Source organism: Odocoileus virginianus, chromosome 27, assembly GCF_023699985.2.
Source record: "Odocoileus virginianus isolate 20LAN1187 ecotype Illinois chromosome 27, Ovbor_1.2, whole genome shotgun sequence".
In the NCBI taxonomy this organism is placed as follows: domain Eukaryota; kingdom Metazoa; phylum Chordata; class Mammalia; order Artiodactyla; family Cervidae; genus Odocoileus; species Odocoileus virginianus.
In genome coordinates this window covers 22958438-22978810 of record NC_069700.1, presented here as the reverse complement: position 1 = coordinate 22978810, position 20373 = coordinate 22958438, and the positions used below count along the sequence as shown (strand labels likewise).

The 20373-nt window shown below is 37.3% G+C and overlaps 1 protein-coding gene across 2 annotated transcripts in view; it reads right to left on the bottom strand.

The window, feature by feature from the left end:
- Window positions 1–6811: 6811 nt before the first annotated feature.
- Window positions 6812–20373, bottom strand: part of PTCHD4 (patched domain containing 4) — a 199164-nt gene continuing 185602 nt past the window's right edge. For both annotated transcript variants that reach the window (XM_070456329.1, XM_020912293.2), the window contains one exon: window positions 6812–15822. In XM_070456329.1, coding sequence (XP_070312430.1) covers window positions 14189–15822 — 1634 coding nt within the window. In that variant the 3' untranslated portion in view covers window positions 6812–14188. The remainder of the gene's footprint in view (window positions 15823–20373) is intronic.

Here is a 20373-nt window from a genome sequence, read left to right as displayed (position 1 = left end):
AGATACTGTCACCAAGCAGGATGAGGGTTGTCAATGGAGCAGAGGATTACAAATACATTGGATATTTAAGCTACAGAGTAAAAGTCCACCAGACCACTAAGTTATTTGAATCACCTGCTTGAGATTACTTCCTTAGGTTATGGATGAACAGTGGTGATAAAACACTTCCATAAAAATTAATTCTCTCTCTTGTGGTAAGGTCTTTATGATTTTTTTTAGACTTAATTTTATACACATTTTTCACCAGTTCTCTACTGAAGAGAGTACAGTTCAACTAAGAAATATATGTTGACATATCCAGGCCCAGTTGAACAAAGAAGAAAAGCAGATGCTGTTTGATGCCTCTCAAATCATTATGTTAGTGGAAAATATAAATCTCAGATTAATCTCAGTCCAAAGCTTGAGATCTCACAATCCTCCCAGTGCTAAATTTTCAACTAGACCAGCCTTTTGGGGCTTCAAGTGAAGACAGAAAAGCTGTCCCTCCATACCTAGATGGACTCTTCTTTCACAATAGTCAAGATTTCTCCTTTCTGTGAGCCATCCTTCTGAATACGTCTTAGTCATTGTCACACGGGATAAAGTGAGCAGAGGCGGCAACAGGGCAGGAATGATTCCTCATTAACATTCTTTGGCAATGCTCTTTCATAAAACGAGTTTTCCTTTTTTATTTACTTGGTTTTTTCCTCATTTGCCTCAGTTTTGGTCTAACTGGTCTATTTATCAGCTTTTTTCCCCCTTTGGATCAAATTATGAGTTTTAGAACTTGTTTATACTTTTAGTCACTAACTTGTTTTACTATATTAATAGCGATTAAAAGGATTTATGCCCTTAAAGGTTTTATCTTCTGCATTGTAAATAACACAAATCTATTGATTAACCTATCCTGGCTTTTTACCTTATCATTTTGTTCCAAACTCATCTAGCACTGACTTTCAGCAAACAAAACAATTAATAAAGTAACTGCTATTTATTATGGCAAACAAACATTGTCTAAAAATATTGAACAGTTTTTAGATTAGGATAACAGTGAGTAATTGATAATTCTGGTCTTGCCAATGTTTCATAATACAACTGTTTGGATTAAAGCAAATAGTCACTTTCCTCTTTTTATAAAAGACATTCAAATATTCCTCTGAATTATTTGAACATTTTTTTGACCCTAGGATAGGACTTGGCCCATTAATTGGCATATTAAAAGTGCTTACTAAATGTTTGTTGGATGAATTAGTGAAGGATATGGCTGGTTCATTATGCTATTTTACTTTCCAAGCTCCAAGATAAATGCTCAAAGTTTCAGTTGTTGAAAAATTTCTTCCAATCAATAATTATTTTCTGTCCCTATGAACTTTTAGTTATGGCTTCCTCTGAGTTCTCTATTTAGATATAATATGTAAAGAAAAACTATTGGAACATAAGTTAAAAGATCTTTTATTTCTAGAGGCATTTTGGATGTGACTAATATAAGTGTCAGCAGTTCTTTATCGTATTTGTTTGGCTGAGGGGGGCCCTTTGGGGTGTTTCATGGTGGTTGATTTTCTTAATGAATTTCTCAACCATTTCTTTTCTCAAGCATTGCTTTCACTAGACAATGGCTAAAAATATATCCTCAGTCTGACATAGATCAAGTTTAATAGCTGCAATATTGAGACCAAAGATCTCATTCATTCTCAATCATTTTCAACATTTATTATACTTATAAAATTTAGTTGAGGTATTGCTTTCCCTCTTCAGAAATTCTGCATTTGTTCGTTAGCTTTTCTTGCTTTTTTTTTAATCATCCCCTATCCCTGTCCTTTGTTATTTTACTTCATGTCAAATCACATTCCCTTTTACTTCACTATTAAGATATTTAAAGCTCTAGCTTCTAGCATTTCAACTTACTAGAAAGGCTAGTGAGTTTTGGCATACCTGAAATTCTTCCCTTAAATGGGGCCTATTCCCATGTAACCAGCTATACAAGAGAATTCCAGAGACATTCATAAATCAGCCTTCACAGATTGAGATTGTTCAATAACTCACTTCTCATTTGGTCACAGGCACACAAGTCAGAGGCAAGTGACTCTTTCATTTATTTTTTTCACTGAAAAACTAATTAGCGAGTATCCACTAAGTGGAAGGACCTGTATAATTGACTCTTTGCCACGTCAGCTGCCATTATTAAAAGCAGTAGGAAGACAAAATAAGTGAACATAAACTATATCAGACAGGAACACGTGCTATGGTAAAATTTAAATTGTGATATGACAGACTATGATTAGAAAAGGGATTGTAAATGTTTTCACCACGAAAACCAATGGTAATCATGCAATGTGAAGGTGGTGTTGACTTACGCGAGGTTGGTAATCATTTTGCAACATGAAAGTGTGTCAAATCAACACTCTGTTCACCTAAACTTACATAATGTTATCTGTCAACTGCACCTCAGTAAAGCTGGGGGAAAAGCAGTAGGCAATTTCAACTCGTTGTACATATAAATGATAACAAGTCATACTTTTCCTAAACTTTACCTTCTGCAAATATGCTCACCTGTCCAGCTTAATTTTGCCAAGTTCTTACTTCACTCCTTTCCAGACATGCTCATTCTTACCAAAGGAAACATGGGGCCAAAGAGCTAAACAGGCATTTCTCCAAAGAAGACATATAGATGGCTAACAAACACATGAAAAGATGCTCAACATCACTCATTATCAGAGAAATGCAAATCAAAACCTCAATGAGGTACCATTATATGCTAGTCAGGATGGCTGCTATCCAAAAGTCTACAAGCAATAAATGCTGGAGAGGGTGTAGAGAAAAGGGAACCTTCTTACACTGTTGGTGGGAATGCAAACTAGTACAGCTACTATGGAGAACAGTGTGGAGATTCCTTAAAAAACTGGAACTAGAACTGCCATATGACCCAGCAATCCCACTGCTTGGGCAAACACACCGAGGAAACCAGAATTGAAAGAGACACGTGCACCCCAACGTTCATTGAAGCACTGTTTATAATAGCCAGGACATGGAAACAACCTAGATGTCCATCAGCAGATGAATTGATAAGAAAGCTGTGGTTCATATACACAATGGAATATTACTCAGCCATTAAAAAGAATACATTTGAATCAGTTCTAATGAGGTGGATGAAACTGGACCCTATTATACAGAGTGAAGTAAGTCAGAAAGAAAAACACCAATACAGTATACTAATGCATATATATGGAATTTAGAAAGACAGTAACGATAACGCTGTATGCGAGACAGCAAGAGAGACACAGATGTATTGAACAGTCTTTTAGACTCTGTGGGAGAGGGCGAGGATGGGATGATATGGGAGAATGGCATTGAAACATGTAAATTATCATATGTGAAATGAATCACCAGTCCAGGTTCGATGCATGATACAGGATGCTAGGGGCTGGTGCAATGGGATGACCCAGAGGGATGGGATGGGGAGGGAGGTGGGAGGTGGGTTCAGGATGGCAAACACATGTACACCCATGGTGGATTCAAGTCAATGTATGGCAAAACCAATACAATGTTGTAAAGTAAAATAAATTAATTAATTAATTAAAAAAAAACTCTAAAGAAAATTATTTTAGAAAAAAAATTGAATAGGATAAATGCAAAATAAACTACTGATTGAAATATTGAATCTGGATAGGAGATGGGTACTGAGTATATCAAATATTTCCAGACAAAACTCTGGGCATCTTGTTTGAAAAAATATGAAATGCTAGATAACGTGAAATGTTATTAGAGTTCTCTGGTTATTCATGCAAATGATGTCACTAATGAAATCTGTAATAACAAAAGTTCTAAAGTGAACTGACGTGAAAGTTAAAGTGAAAGTCGCTCAATCATGTCTGACTCTTTGCGATCCCATGGACTGTATAGTCCATGGAATTCTCCAGGCCAGAATACTGGAGTGGGTAGCCTTTCCCTTCTCCAGGGCATCTTCCCAACCCAGGGATTGAACCCAAGTCTCCTGCATTGCAAGCGGATTCTTCTCCAGGTGAGCCACAAAGTAAGCCCAAGAACACTGGAGTGGGTATCCTGTCCTTTCTCCAGCAGATCTTCCCGGCCCAGGAATTGAACTGGGGTCTCCTGCATTGCAGGCAGATTCTTTACTAACTGAGCCGTGAGGAAGTGGATAATGGATTATTAATTCAGTATAATTTTCACATCAGGTTAAACCTGGTGAAATATTGGTCATCCATGTATTCCCTGTAATGACACTACATTATTCATTATATACAGTGGACTTGGTATTCAAAGATAGAATATTCTTGGCTTTAATGACTTGAAAATGGTGCTGACAGTTCATGAATAATTTTATCCAGATCCAGAAATGTATCATGTGTAGCCTGAAGGATGTGCTCTGTCTTTACGCCTGGGTACCACTCTCTGAGCTCCAGCTCTGAGTTCTCACAAGTTATGAAAACTTTTGGTTGGATGAAACTTTTGTAGTTAATGTTCCTACTCTAATAAAATGTGAAGAAACTATGGCTTTCCAGTAGTCACGTATGGATGTGAGAGCTGGACCATAACCAAAGCTGAGTGCTGAAGAATTGATGCTTTTGAACTGTGGTGTTGGAGAAGACTCTTGAGAGTCCCTTGCACAGCAAGGAGATCCAACCAGTCCATTCTAAAGGAGATCAGTCTTGAGTGTTCATTGCAAGGACTGATGTTGAAGCTGAAATTCCAATACTTTGGCCACCTGATGCAAAGGGCTGACTCATTGGAAAAGACCCTGATGCTGGGAAAGGTTGAGGGCAGGAGCAGAAGGGGACGACAGAGGATGAGATGGTTGGATGGCATCGCTGACTCAATGGACATGAGTTTGAGTAAACCCTGGGAGTTGGTGATGGACAGGGAGGCCTGGCGTGCTGCAGTCCACGGGGTTGCAAAGAGTCAGATGCAACTGAGTAACTAAACTGAATGAAGTGAGATGTTTTAGACAGATCTTTTTTGAACTGATGATAAATTACTTTAGATTTGAAGTTAATACAATTATTAGGGATCTTTAAAGGCCATCTGGATTCCCAGGTGGTGCTAGTGCTTGAGGAAGTGCCTGCCATTGAAGGAGACATGAGGTGTGGGTTCAGTTCCTGGGTGGGGAAGATCCACTGCAGAAGGGCATGGCAACCCACTCCAGTAATTTTGCCTGGAGAATCCCATGTAAAGAGGAGCCGGGGGGCTATGGTGCAGAGGGTTGCAAAGAGTTAGACACGACTGAAGAGACTTAGCCTGCATGCAGGCAATCACACAAAGGCCATCTATTTCAGTAACACTTCAGTGATTTATACATTATTTTGTAAACTTTGAGATTTATAAAATATATGTTTCAAGAATGCCAAGGTATCTTGTGTTTGCTGCAAACCTTAGCTTAACCAAGTAGGAATCCTTGATATATACTATCATGGAATTATTTTAAATATATGCATTGTATTTTTAAAGAGTAAATTTTATAATTTTTAACCTGTAATTCAATAAAAGACTGAAAAAGTATAGATTGTTATGTTACACTATGATGTCATGGGATGTTAAATTTAAGAAGTTTAATTCCTAGCCTAGAAGAATCTTTCTCTAAAGAATAGGGAGCCCAAGGATCTCTCTGAGCTTAGAGGAAGAGGTCATGGAACATGACATTCTGTGGGGCATTTAATACTAGCAATAAGAAATGAAAGTGGGGAAAGTGAATCTATGAGTATCCTAGTTAGAAGCCTGTGAGACTGTGATCTAGAAAGAACTGGTAAAGTTAACAGACCCTCATAATGAAAGAGTAAGTATCATCTATCACTATTTTAATATATTAACTGTTCCTTATTATGACTAATGGAGCCAGACTTTTGTTGTTTTTAAAATAAAAGGTCAACATAGTCAGAAATATTGTGAATAACTTTGCCTATGGTATTATAATAAATATAACTGAGATGACATTTTTGCAAGTAGCTAAGACTGTGTTATTTTTCTCAAGATTTTCACCTTTAGACTTTAGATCACACAGTCCTTAAACAAAGTAATCCTGAGAAAATTAAAATTATTGTACCTCTGTGCATAAAGTATGAAAACAATGAAATAAACAAGGGAACGTTTGCAACATAATTTCTTTTGATTGAGTTAGGAGATTAATTATTAAATACATGTTGGCATATACACACCTGTGGGGAATAATTTGCTATTTCTTTATTTTTATTGTAGTCAGAAAAATCTGGTTTATAAATTATTTTTTTGCTTAGAAAGAATTGAGATAAATTTTGATGACAGACCAAATTGAGGAAATTTGGAGACTTTTGAAGGACTCACATGGAAATTCTTGCTTCTTAGTGAGATTTAAAAACTGCACATTCAGGCAGTCCCTGATTTTGAAGATATGTTGGGGTGAGAATATAACTTAGGAAATATGCATATTTTTTTTTGACATTGACGCTTTTGTTCAGAATTCTTTTTTAAACTTTCCTCAATAAGGAGTTTTAGTTTTAGAGCCCAAGATATAGAATTACAGAGAAGAGAGCTTTAAATGGCTTGTTAGTTTACTTGCACTATTTTAGAAGTGATAAGTGAGGTTGTTTTCATGAACAAGAGGTGGTAAGAATCTATATGTCACAGAATATTAAACAAAAGAATGTTCTTACAGAGAAATATGTCTGAAAATGCTGGTTTGCCATTAGATAAGTGCCTAGATAAGACATTAGAGTCTCATGATTTCACACTTTCTATCATTATTCTTTATTTTGTTACAGAAATGAGCATTTGATTAGCTAGGATTAAGAGCAAGTGGGTTTTTGTTTTAGGAAAAGAAAGGAAATAAAAGTGCTCATGTATGAGTGGAGAGTGTTTCTTACTAACAGTTTTCTTTTCACTGATTCTAATGTTTCCAGAAGTGACTTCTGTTTCAGAACCCCACTTTAGCTAAAAATAACAGTAATGGCATCTAGCGAAAAAGAAAACCTAAGTACAGGGCCAAATACTGGCAACTTCATCTCTTTCTGTTTGCTTAAGGCAAACAAACAAGAGTTTTCCCTCCACTGATAAGAAGTACACTTGGATTTTTTACTGAAGATTCCGCATATTATTTGATTGTGCACCTCACTATGTGGACCACTGCCTCACAGGCAATGTCAGAATGTTCTCTTTCTGAACCACGTTTTGAGATGTCTGCACAGAGATACCAGACCACAGTCCTGAGAGATTTCATATAAATGAATATTATTAATCGGAATGCACAAACAGAACTGCACATAGGGTATTCCTTTCACATTTAGGCTAGTCTAAATTTACAAAGTAAAAGAGCATCAAGAAGAGCTGACAAATAATATTGCTTTGTGGCTTTAACATATTGCCATTTAATCAAAGGTTGCCTGCCATTTTGTCTTTAAATACCCTTTTGAGGTAGCTTGGAGAGATCGCTGCCCTTTTCAACTGTGACAGATTCCCTATTTAAGAGCAAGAAAATCTATTGCTGAAAAATATGCATAATTAACAGGAAAGTATAATAAAATTGTTGCTTAAACTCTGCTAAAACTTTGAGATAACTTGCACTGGGGAGTTTAAAGTCTAATTTATTAGCATCTAGCACATTTTATGTTCGAGGAAAAAAGGTGCCAGAATTTCCTGACTCTCCCTCAAAAGAGATGCCACATACCACAGTAGAGCATATAGGAATATGAGAGTTTGGTTTTCTTTCAACTCTCTTGTGTCTACCAATAACCAGTGAATCAACCAAATAGAATGATGGAAGGTATTACTATTTCAGTTTCCAGGGAGAGATTCTGTTGACTGTTTTACATGAAATAATTTAAATGTTCCCCACAACATACTGCAGGTTGGCTGTGCAAAAATCATAGTTAATAAATTTAATCAAGATCAAAAGGTGACACATTTATAATAACCTTCCCTTGTCCCTTACTGATGGCAGTCTTTCTAGCTCCTCCTAGGATATGTTTCAACGAAATTGTCCCAAGCATTAAAGTTCTTATTTCTCCACTGGTTTGACAGAGCCCTTGGTGTAATGCAATCGCTCTAATGACTATGGAAATAGAGGGAAGCGAAGCCCTCCTATACTATCTGGCTATGCCATCAGCCATGTGGGAAATCAAAACACAATGACACGTGACTTCTAAAGACCCCAGTTTAGATAAGTACAGACATGTGACATCGAGCAGGAACCACACGTAACCAGTAGGTATTCTTATCTTTTTGTTTCTGAAGTTTCCTTCTGATTTTCAAGACTTCATAAATAGTATGACCCATAAGAACTTTCTTAGGGAAAACTTCAGCTGGGAAAAATAGTAGGGACTGTCTTTAAATAATTTATGAAAGTGCAAAATTTGCAATAATTTTTAATAAATACTTTGTTATATTAAAAAAATATCTAGCTTTTAGAGCTTTGCAATTGAAGGTATGAGCCCATTTGATCTTGACAACATCTTTAGAGCTGCAGAAGACATTTGATATTGTCTATAGGCTAGTCAGCTATACTACTCCAACATCTGATTTTTTTAACCCTATATACTTCTCTCTTTTGGGCTTCCCTGAGGCTCAGTGAGTAAAACATCCACCTGCAATGTGGATTTTCCTGGGTCAGGAAGATCCTCTGGAGAAGGAAATGGCAACCTACCACAGTATTCTTGCCTGGGAAATCCCATGGACAGAGGAGCCTGGTGGGTTACAATCCAAAGTGTCCCAAAGAGTCGGACCCAACTAAATACACAGTCACGTGCTTTCTCTTTGAATCATTTTCCCTATCATGAGAAAAGCAAGGAACTTCTCTAGCAGCAACAGAGAGGCCCTAATTAAGTACAGAGAAAACATCAACAAAATATTCATTGTATGTCAAAGATGCACAAAGTCAGAGCAATGCCAACAGCCCGCCCAGATAACACTTATCTGGGTACTAACTGGAAGCTCATTTTTAAGGAGACAGGCTAGTATCCCACTTTCATTCACAAAATGATCTATGGTTCTGATTCATGCTTGGAAATTCAGGAGCACTTTACTCGCAAAGGTCAGGTTATGAATCTGACAAATGAGAAAGCAATCTTCAAATGGAGTTTGTTGGCATTTGTTCAATTTTGCTAGCAGTTAAGAATCTATAGTTTTGAGGCACCATGCAGTTCTCTGTGCTATAACTTAAAATGTAAAATATAGGGAATTTTCCTACCTGTTCTCTGCCCAATGTATAGACATCTTAATTTTTATGCAGGAGACATTATTTCTCAATATCCTTTCAATCTTATTTCAATTGCTGCCTGATCTAGTTCCACACTTCAAGCACAGAACAACATTCTTGCCCTTCCAACTAAAACATCATGGTGGATCAAACCTTGGCCATTCAGTTTAGAAGTCAAAGTAATTTGCTGTTTTGATGTCTATATATAGTCCCTCCTGTGCTGAACCTGATGCAAACAGGCTTTTTGCTCTCATTCATGATTTCACTGCTCTCATTTAGTAAATATATTTGCTGTCATAATCCTGAAGACAAACCATAGAAAAATATTTAGCTCATTTCCCCTCTCCACAACCTTTTGGCAAATCACTGCTTAAAAGATTGGGATAAATGCCTGCACCACAGTGATGATGCTGAGTTTTATATTTAGATTGAAGATGGGGAGATTTCAAGGGCATGCCAATTCAGTGCTAGATAGGTTTTGAGTCAGTGTCATAAAATTTGTCACCATTTTTTTTTTTTATAACACAGAAAAAGCAAGTGTCTTTGCTTTGTTTTGTTTTTTGTTTTTTAAAGGGAATGAAAGTGCTCCTAAGTCTAGTTTGGTATAAATGACAGTTTTCAGGCTCACATTTGAAAGGATTATCAGTACGATTTGCAAACATCAACAAAATAGACTGAACAGAAGGATTCCTCTAGAAAGAGGTCAAAGAAATGACTGAGTTCCCCAGTCCACAGGAGACAACACCAAAATTCCATTCTCAAGGCTTGGTATGGTTCACTTTGAGATTAGCAAACACAGGACACTATAGTGTGCTTAATCACTGACTAACATAAAATCTGCTATGTCCTTTACCTGGAAGCCAGACTTATTCTCCAGGATTTTCCAGAGGACATTCTAGAAGAGGTTGCTGCCATTGAGATCCAGGGAGGGCAGCTTTTAAACTGTTCCTCCTGGGATGGAAATTTCTGTGAATTTCAGGCCCTTGGGACCAAAACCTACAAGGCATTTATGAATAGGTGATAGATTTTACTAAAAGTTGCAATCACCATGAAAATAGTGTCTTTAAAAGTCTGTGTACTATTAGTAACAATGCATGCATAGTGTTAGGCATTCATAACTATTTGGTCATAAAAATATATGACTGTAATTATAATATTTACAGTCAACTTATAAAAAATACATGTAATTCTGAATGGCAATAGTTAATCTCTAGCTCTAACCACAAGCCTAGGAGGATCAGCTTGTTATGGGAAAGTGCAATGGGTAATTACAAAATGGACAAAGCTCTCATCCTCTTGAATTCAACAATCAAGAATGGCTATTAGGGCATGGTAGGAGCTTCATTTGTCTTAATTTTTCTTCTAATCTCACAAGGTAAAGCCAAAAGTCTGTGGAAACAAATAGGAATAAAATGGGAAAGGAACACTCACATGATACAGCCACAGTGGAGAATAATTCTTTCATAGAATATTCATGCACAACCTTCAAAGAGGTTCACTGGTCCCTGAAAGAATTCATGGGATGACATTTAAGTATACTTTTCATTTAAAAAACTTGTGCAGGGTCTAAGTTGGCATATGATTACCTTTAATGATAAGAGGGAAAGAATCTGTTAGCCAAATCTCTTTTCTATCATTTAGGTGAGTACCTCTTTGAAGCTTTAGTAACCATCATGGAGAGTGAAGCTTTTACAGTGCTCTCTAATTCAAATTTAAATTCAAGTGGGTGGAAACAAATCCACATTCCAGTTTAAATTCAGAAAGGGTTTGGACTTTGGTTTTTGCAAACTTTAAAATTCTCTCACTTTAAGGGGAAAATCATGTTTCAGCAAAATAAAATATTCCACACATCTGGGATATTTCCCATAGGTTTCTTCTTTTCTAGGACTTGATGGGTCATCTTCTAGAAGTAGAAAAGTTTCTAATTTGAACACCATCAATATTTCACAAATTGACTAAAGACAGTGGGAGTAAACTTGAAAAACTTGAAGAGTTGCATACCAGCTACTGATAAAGGCAGAGGTTTGGTGTCACTTGCAAATCATGATCTTCTGTTTTAGGATGCATCTTGGCATTCAGTGAATGAAATTCTTAGAAATGTATGTTTCACAGTGAGGTTGGGAGGTCAGACGATGCTCAGTTACATTCTACATTCTTCCTAGACTTAAATTGCTTCCAAAGACTAAGTTAGGGCATTTTGTGTGGTATATTAACTCTTCCAGAACAAGAAATTCCATTTCAATAAATTATTGCTGCAGTTCACTAAAGAGTACCATGGTGTCCTGGAAAAGATAATGTCCCTTCCAAAATTCCACACCTCTAGTCACTTGAACAATGAGAAATTATTTTTCTTAGTCGCTTTGATCCTTGAAGATCTAACCTAAAAAAGAACTGTTTTCCCTGTCCAAATAGAGACTGTCTCAATGATGGGGGCATGATATTAGAACTGCCCCAGTGGTGGGGTAGCTATGCCACTATTCCCACATGGATTTGGCAACTGGCATGCTTGATGCTTTCTTTATAAACCAACCTGCCAATCTTCTTTGCATGTGGAATTGTCTCAGGAAATCAAGAAAAAAAAATGACTCAAATAGGCAAGCTTTTTTAAAAGTTGGTAAAATAATGGAGTATGGCACATTTTACAAAGAAATGGACTGATAGCTAATGGAATTTCTCAGCTGATGACCTCCCATCTTTTGAAAAGGATGTAAAACCAATCTTCACAAATGATGAGTCAACTGTGAAAGAAGAGTCCCCTCTCCTCCATCCAAACACCCAATGCCTCAAAAACTTCCCTTTCAGATATAAGACCAAGGTCCATAGGTCTGCTAGTGTCAAATACCAGTTCATCCTAGCAGAGCAGCTCAGGAGGCAAAAGGCTAGACTTATTTGTGACACGACTTTACACATAATGTATGAACAATAATCTTACGTCATGGCAAGTATTTTCCATACTCCATCTATTGCTATTTTCCCCAAATGAACACAATTGAGAAGACATGGATCATTTCCAATAGAAATTCAATAACCTCAAGGTAGGACAAAACAAACTCCCCATTTAATCAAATAAAATTTAGTTAAATGTTTTTCATTTAACTAAAAAGAAACTATAAAGAAACAGTTCTCCTTTCCCTTAATATTCAGGTAAATCCTTCATTTGTAAAAGTATGCTTATTTGGTTTCATTACTTCATTCACATACCAATTTCATTTTTTTTTTTAATACTGAAATCAGAATGGGATGGTTTCCATCTTTTTTCTGAACCTGAGTCCAGAAGCTTTTTGTTTGCTTGTTAGATATTTTAATATTCTAAATTCATTTAAATTATGCAACCAAAGTTGGTGGCAGAGAGTAGTGTTCTTCTAGTTAAAAGAGTTGACTAGCAGATTTTATGATCATTGGACATTTGTGTAGTCCTACCTGAAAATTAACTGATTTTACCACTTGGCATGGGAAAAGGCATCTTCTAGTAATTTTCTGTGACAGGAAGCACAGCATTCATCCAAGGAAGCACCCAACAGATTGAGTCTATCTGCTGGGGAGCAGTTGTAAATTTTAACGCAATGAAAACATTTACCTCAGTACTTTTTTTGAGAGAGAATTCAGCAGCAGTTAGTTACTATGTCACTCATGGAGAGCAACAATCACCCTAGAAGGCAGGCCAACCAACAAGCACTTTTCAGGTAACAAGAAAAATGATATCGCAAGAAGCTACAAAACAATATTGCAGTAGATATAGAGACCACTACTGTGATGATCGTGGCCTGGGTTAATGTTCCAAATATTAATGCAAGGAACACACGAGACTTTATAGGATTAGAATATTTTTTTTTTACACTAAGAACCAGTTGAGGGCATGTGATGAATGGTGATGGCTCATTTACTCTATTTCATTCTCCAACAAGTTTCCGAGTTACGTTCACTTTCTCCTATGTTCATTATCTATATTCCATGGCAGTATATTTTCACCATCTAAAATGCAAATACTGTAACTATGGAATAGCTTGACTTTCTCTCTATCTCTCTCACGCACACACACTTTTGCACCTTTGTACACATTTGTATGGACAGTACATGCTCATTTGCAGTGGGTGAGCTCCCTAAAAGCAGCTAAATCAGCCTTTCCAAACACAGAGAACCATTTTAAGCCAATAAAAAGCCATAGTAACTATTTAGCATTAACATGAGATTTGAAACCTTGCCCTCATGGTAATTAATTCAAATGCCTTTTGTGTTTTTTTGCAAAGTCATCCAAAGCAAGAATCTCAAAGATTGACAACATGGTGTATGAATTTAATGGGCCCATATCTGTTTATTTTGCCTAGTGCACAGCTGAACAATGCTCTTGCTGTTGCACCACTTGAGATGATGTAGAGTGGCCATTAACATATCTAGATTTGGCTAAGGCTGATTGGACTCTCTAAAGAAAGTCCAGCCCACCTGCAAATGGGCACCTCCCTCCACACAGACATCGATGTACACTAAAGACAAGTCTATGTATATATGGCATATATACATATATATGTACATGTAAAATGAGTCGGGAAGTCCTTTGGTTAAGACAGGATTAAATGTGTACTTCCCAAGTGCATAGGTTTCCTTTGACCAGCCTATTCCAAAAACAAATATGAAAAGTACCATGGCAATTTTGACTTTTCTGAAGTCTTCTCTGCTATTTGGAGGCCCCCATCTTCTCTACTCAATCTCTCCTAAGCATTTTCTTTTTAAAAGTAGCCTTTTCCTTTGGCCTTCTAACACTCCTTTGATTTGTCCGTTCCTTGGACGAGCTCTAAGATCACATCCAGAAACTTATCTTTAGTGGAGAACAAGGTTTCAAAGAGCTTTTTACCCTTCTTTGAGTCCCTCTTGCCCCCCTGGAAGTGGACACCTTGACGTGTCATAAATAATTCACTCTTCATCTGCCTTGCCTTGTTACCCCTGGCCAGCCCAAGCAGCTGAGGTCTGAGCTTTATCGGCCCTGCATCATTGTGCAGTACTGGAAAAGAAAAATAATCCATTAGTCTACACCCTTCAGACGGTCGTGACGTGATCAGGGTTCTCTTGAATTTCTATGCATTCGATTTCCTCTCTCTCCTTTCGTTTGCCACGTTTCTTTTTCTTGTGGTGCTTTTTAGAAGGGGGGAAAAAGGTTAGGAACACAGGTAAGATAACAAAACAGTGCAGAAGTGTGCAACTCCCGGTGAGCAGCAAGCATTTGAACAGTGTGAAGGTCAGGTTCGAAGGCACAAATAGGAGGGGAACCAACCCAATAAGAAAAGAAGTAACATTTTGCAAAATGGCTGTCCCATGCTCTTGAAGGGAGCTTTTTATACATTGTGTTCGGGTGTGCTCAGTTGCTAATACAAATGTGTAAAGCAGTGGTGCACAGTGGTCAATGGCAAAATTGAAAGTGTAGATAAGGCACAAGATAGAAATGCAATCCATGTCGACGTTCCATAGTGTCATTAAGCCCAGAACGCCCAGCTCAATTGAGGTGACACTAAGAATTAGCCAGAAGTTTCCCAGAGGGTGGATCACTAGGAAAAAAGTCAGGATTAACAGCAGGAGGACACCAAAGCCTGCAATCAGCACAGGCACAGTGACAGACAAGCTGTAATGGTCCATGAACACGAAGGAGGGGTTGAACACAATGAACCGGATGCTCTTTGACAAGGACAGAGGCCTCAACTTTTCCAGCACTTCTATGACTTCTTTCTGCTTGTCTCTGCTCATCCGGGCCACCAGATACAAGCGAGAAGCAATAATGTTGTTTTCATCTCCGGCCTTGGAGAAGATGATATCGTTTCGAAAATGCTGGAATTCTGGCTTTTTTAAAAATGAACTTTGCAGGACACTAATAAAGTCACTCTTGTTATTGGCACTGATGTTGCTCACTTTCAGGAACTGATAGTACTGCTCCACCCAGGACACTGCAGTGAAGCCGCTACAGAGTCTCCGAAGGTCCTCCTGGACACTGCTGTTCCAGTATGCAAGGGGCTCGTAGACATAGAATCCTATCACAGGGCTGTAGTTGCTGAAATATTTCTGCTGAACCATGGCAAAAGAAACGCTTGGGGATTCGCTGGCTAGTAGATTGATGATGTTGGCTCCATCACTGATCTGCAAGCACCCCATGAAGGAGAAGGAGGCGTAGATGAGATAGAGGATGACCACAAATGGCTTCACGTAGATATTGGTAATCCATTCATTGTAATGTTCACGGAGGAAGTGCTGAATAAAGTGGTGCTGGTAGGGGTTCGTCTCGTGATGCGATGTCTGTTGATGTCCATCACTCATCACTGTCTGGAACCACACAGGCTTGCGGTCCAGGTATTCTGCAGAAGGGATCTTACAGCAAAAGATGCTGTGGTAGCGGTTTTGCTCTAGTTGGCCAGCGAAGACCAGACAGGAGCCAAAGAAGGAGAAAATGTAGAAGTAGTTCAACAGGATGGAGACACACATGTTCTGACAGAAGACCTTCACAGCCTCTATGTTGGTGAACGGGCTGGCACCCATGCCAAAGGTGATAAAGTACAGGGAGCTGGTCATGGTATAGGTCACCATCACATCCGAATAGGCATCTGCTACCCTGTCTTTGAAGGGCAAATTCTCTTTAGTTCTCCGCCATCCAGATAGAAGCTCAAATACTCCTTTCGTTCCATGACCTAATTTAAAGAGAGAAGGAAAAGAACAATTGTTTTCATTGCCTCCTGTGGTTCAAGTGGATTCTTTATAGCTTATCTATGCTAACCAGGATGTCACACTCCAATCTTCAAAGTGCTGTGATACTCCTATCAGGGTCTCAAATTTCAGTTACATACCAGGATATATTTGATTCATGTTTCTACTTTAGTCAAGTCCAAACTAATTGGTATTCTGGACAAAAAGAATCATTTATTGTCTTTTCTATTAATTTGACAAATTGTAAATGCAATGTGACACGATTTCATGATTTTCCCCCTGCACACTTATTGTCTCTCTAAATGGATCATAAATCATCAAGGGCAAGGGCTGTTATTCACCCATCTTCAAATGCTGCTCAACATCAATTCAGTGCTTGATCAACTGATGTATTGACTGATAGTCCCCAACCATCTCAAACTGACTTATATGCTGATTTGGGAAATTATAAGGGGATTTTAAACACTTGAAAATGGTTTTAAATTGATTTTACAATGTTAATAATCTGCTTGATAGCCAAATAGCTTAGAAACCAATTCCTATAGATTTGATTAATTAACATTGGATGTGAGTCAGAAAAAATCTGCCAGGTCACATAAAATACAGAATAAGACCTTCTTGGGGAGAGATCATAGCAAGCAGTTTCTCAGAGAGCTTTTATCCACACAGAGTGGGTGATGACTAAATGTTTGATTGCTCCATTAGAGTGGATGGAGAATGCGTCCATTTAACCGGTTTCTGTACACATTTTGATAAGGGTAAACAGATAAAGGTTTAGTCAAGAACTATTCCTTGAGCACCTACTATGTGCCAGATACAGTGAGATACTGAGCTTTTTTTTTTTTTTTTAGGAGCTTGACAGCTCTTAAGATACCACCACTTGCTTCTTTACTAAAATAACAGAGAGAAAGCAGCTGGGAAAATAAAAGTATGATACCATACCTTCAATTACCCCTTTTTTTCACTTCTCTGGATTAGCTCTGTCAGTTATCACCCAGGAATAACAACTGGAACCTTTCTGACTGACTGGAAATCTTCATGGATCACTCTTGCTCTTGTAGGATCATCAACACTACACACATTCTCTATGAATGGATACAAGCTGTGCTTGGGCTGTTCTCCAAGAAATTCATTAGACAAAAAATGTAGTTTAAAGGCACAAAATGACCTACTTTAAGCAATCCTAGAAAATAGACTTGTGTGGTACCTGGATGTTGGAGCTATGTGTTACCCAATTCACTTAGCAGTGCTTTAACAAACCTATTGTAATGGTTAGGGTCTTAGCATAATCACTGATTTTGTGTTTTGAAAAGAGTTTGCTAATTGGTCTCTATAATGCTTCTACTTCTTTTTAAGTTTTATTTGGGGCTGCAATGCACACAATTAAAACCTATATTTCTCAGCCTACCTTTCAGCTAGGGGTGGTTCACATGATGCACTTCTGGGCAATGCAATGCAATTGGAAGTCATCTAAGGACACTTATTAGAAAATCAGAAGGACCTTTGTTCTAAATGGCATCATGATGCCATCAATAAGAACCAAGGCCTACTTTCCTCTTGAATTCTCTTTAAAGAAAACAAAATCTCTGTTTGGTTAAGCCACTGTAATTGAGGTTATTATATGCAGCTAAACATTTTCCCAGCCAACAAATTTTATAGGTAAGTTCACGTTTACCAAAACCTCTTTTATGGGTATCTAAGAATTCTCATTTTATAGTTAATTTGACTACAGTATCTATAGGTTTAATGGTATAAATGTTAATTTTTTATTTTAAAGACACATTGGTTCATTCTTCTTGGGAATTCTTTTTCATTAATTATCAATTGTTATTGCATTGGAGCTCTTCTTGTCCACAGTATAAAGCTGATTCATTCTCCAATGTTATTTCTTCTGGGTCTCCAGTCAGGAAAGATAAGTTTATTCTAATGATTAGAAAGGGTTCTGAAGAGTACATTTAAGTATAAGGCAAGTTTTTGCTTTTTTTTTTTGAGCCAATGATCTATTTTTTCTTGAAACTAATTACTAGCTCTACATCCATGTGTACTGAATTAAGTTTAACAATTCTGAACAACATTAATTATTCATTTCTATCTTCTGTAAGACTCCTTAACCAAATGGAATACTTGTTCTCTGATTCTCTTGACAAAAACATAATATTAGGATATTAGTTAAAGTAATTAAAATCATTCTTTAATTAGAGGACTTCTCTTCTGAAATGGGGACTCCTGCTATCTTTGTAGTCACAGTGGGGAAAATGCTACCTAAGGCTATGGCTAAATCTGGCTTGTCTCTGCTTTTGGCCACTTTTATGGAATATTAGGTACATTATGTAGGCCAGGTTGTTGCTTTATATAGTAGAAAGGTCTGTACATGTGGGAAGATGAAGCTAAGTCCTTTGAGGTCAAATAATCACTCTGTGATGAAAATTGAAAACACAGCTTTGGGGATGGCATGTTTATCCCACTCACAGGTTTAGATATTTTACAGGGTTTTCATTTTTTCTTAATTTTCAGTGGAGTATAGTTGCTTTACAATGTTGTATTGTTGTTGTTTAGTCACTAAGTCATGTCTGACTCTTTTGTGACCCCAACCTGCCAGGCTCCTCCCTCCATGGGATTTCCCAGGTAAGAATACTGGAGTGGGTTGCCATTTCCTTCTCCAGGGGATCTTCCCGACCCAGGGGCTGAACCCAGGTATCTTGCACTGCAGGCGGACTCTTTACCATTTAAGCCATTAATTTCTACTATACAGCAAAATGAATCAGCCATACATATACATATATTTCCTCACTTTTGGACTTTCTTCCCATACAAGTCAGCACAGTGCATTAAGTAAAGTTCTCTGCACTATACAGTATGTTCTCATTAGTTGTCTATTTTATACATAGTATTCATAGAGTATATATGTCAATCCCCATCTCCCAATTCCTCCCACCACCTGCTTTCCCTCTCGCTAACCATATATTTGTTCTACGTTTGTGACCCTATTTCTGCTTTGCAAATAAGATCATCTATACCATTTTTCTAGATCCCACATATATACATTCATATATGATATTTGTTTTTCTCTTTCTTACTTCACTCTGTAGAGTATTACTAATAATACCCATTTGATTTTCACCATAATTAAATAGGTTTCCCCATAATTAAATCCGAACTGCTTTGAATTAGTTTGAATCTAATACCTGCTCAGCCAGGTAGTTCTCTCACTCCTTATCAACCTGCTTATGATCAGTCTTTCTAAGTTTTGTTCATGCTATTTTCTCTGCGTTTCAATACCTTCCCCTGATTGCTGCTTATGTTGAAATTCTACCCATCAGTCTGTTAGTCCAATTCTCTTCTTTGCCTTATAGCCATTTTTGACAATTCCAGACATACTGACTTTTTTTCTGTTTCTTAAACTCCTATTGCACTAATTTACTACTCATTTTGGCACACAAACATGTGTTGTTTTCCTCTGGAACAAAATGACTTTCTCAGGACATGTTCTATCTTTTTGGTTAGATTGCAAATTCCTCAAGGTCAGGGAATGCTTTTTATGTTACTTTTATACTCCACAGAACATCTGACAAAGTGATAGATGCCCACTAACCTCCTACTGAATAAATCAACGTTAATTCTTGATTCAAGATGGGTCTAGAAAAATATACTTCTTAATTATTAATTCAAAAATTTACACTATATCTTTGTACCTATATTAATTGTGTTCAAAAGAACTATACACTTTAAATTCAACTCAACCCAATATATATTTATTAGAATTTGTTAAGACACGAGGATCTTGCTAGTCAATTATATAAAACTTAAACAAGAAACACAATCTTTTCCAATATTCATCAGTCCAGAAGTTATTTTTACTTGGTTAATTCTGAGGCAGAGGTTATATTTTTTAAAACATTTGAATTTTAGAAACCATTGTGTATGTTGTAGGATGTCTAGAAACATCCCTGACCTCTACTCACTAGATGCCAATAGCTCACTCTTCAGTTGTGACAATCAAACATGTCTCTAGACGTCACCAAAGGCTATTTGGGGGACAAAATTGCCCCGGGCTGAGAATTATTGGTTTAGTCAAAATGAAGAAGCGATATTACATAGACACATATGTTTTAATCACCTTTTCTGATTATAAAAATAAGACACATTTCCATAAAAAATTGGGGAAAATGGAAAGAAAATGATGGAAATAAAACCCCTCAAAGTCCCAAAACACAGATAACTGCTGCTGAAAATTTAGTGCATTTATTTTAGCTACATATTAACCTAACCTTATCTGTCTGTCTAACTTATCCATCTATCCACCTACCCACTTTTCCATCTATCCAGACAAAAAACTGCTAATGATTTCACAGAAGGTTGGCTCCTACAAGGAGAAATTAGGGTTTGGAATTATGTTGTTGCTCTGTCCAGTTGGCCTTTTAACAACAAGGATCCTGTTTTCTAACTTTGTTTCTTAACTGGTTTTCATTCTGAGGCTAGAGCCATTTTTTGAACATCTGCTCATCTGAAAGAAGCCCTAACTGTCACCGAACCTT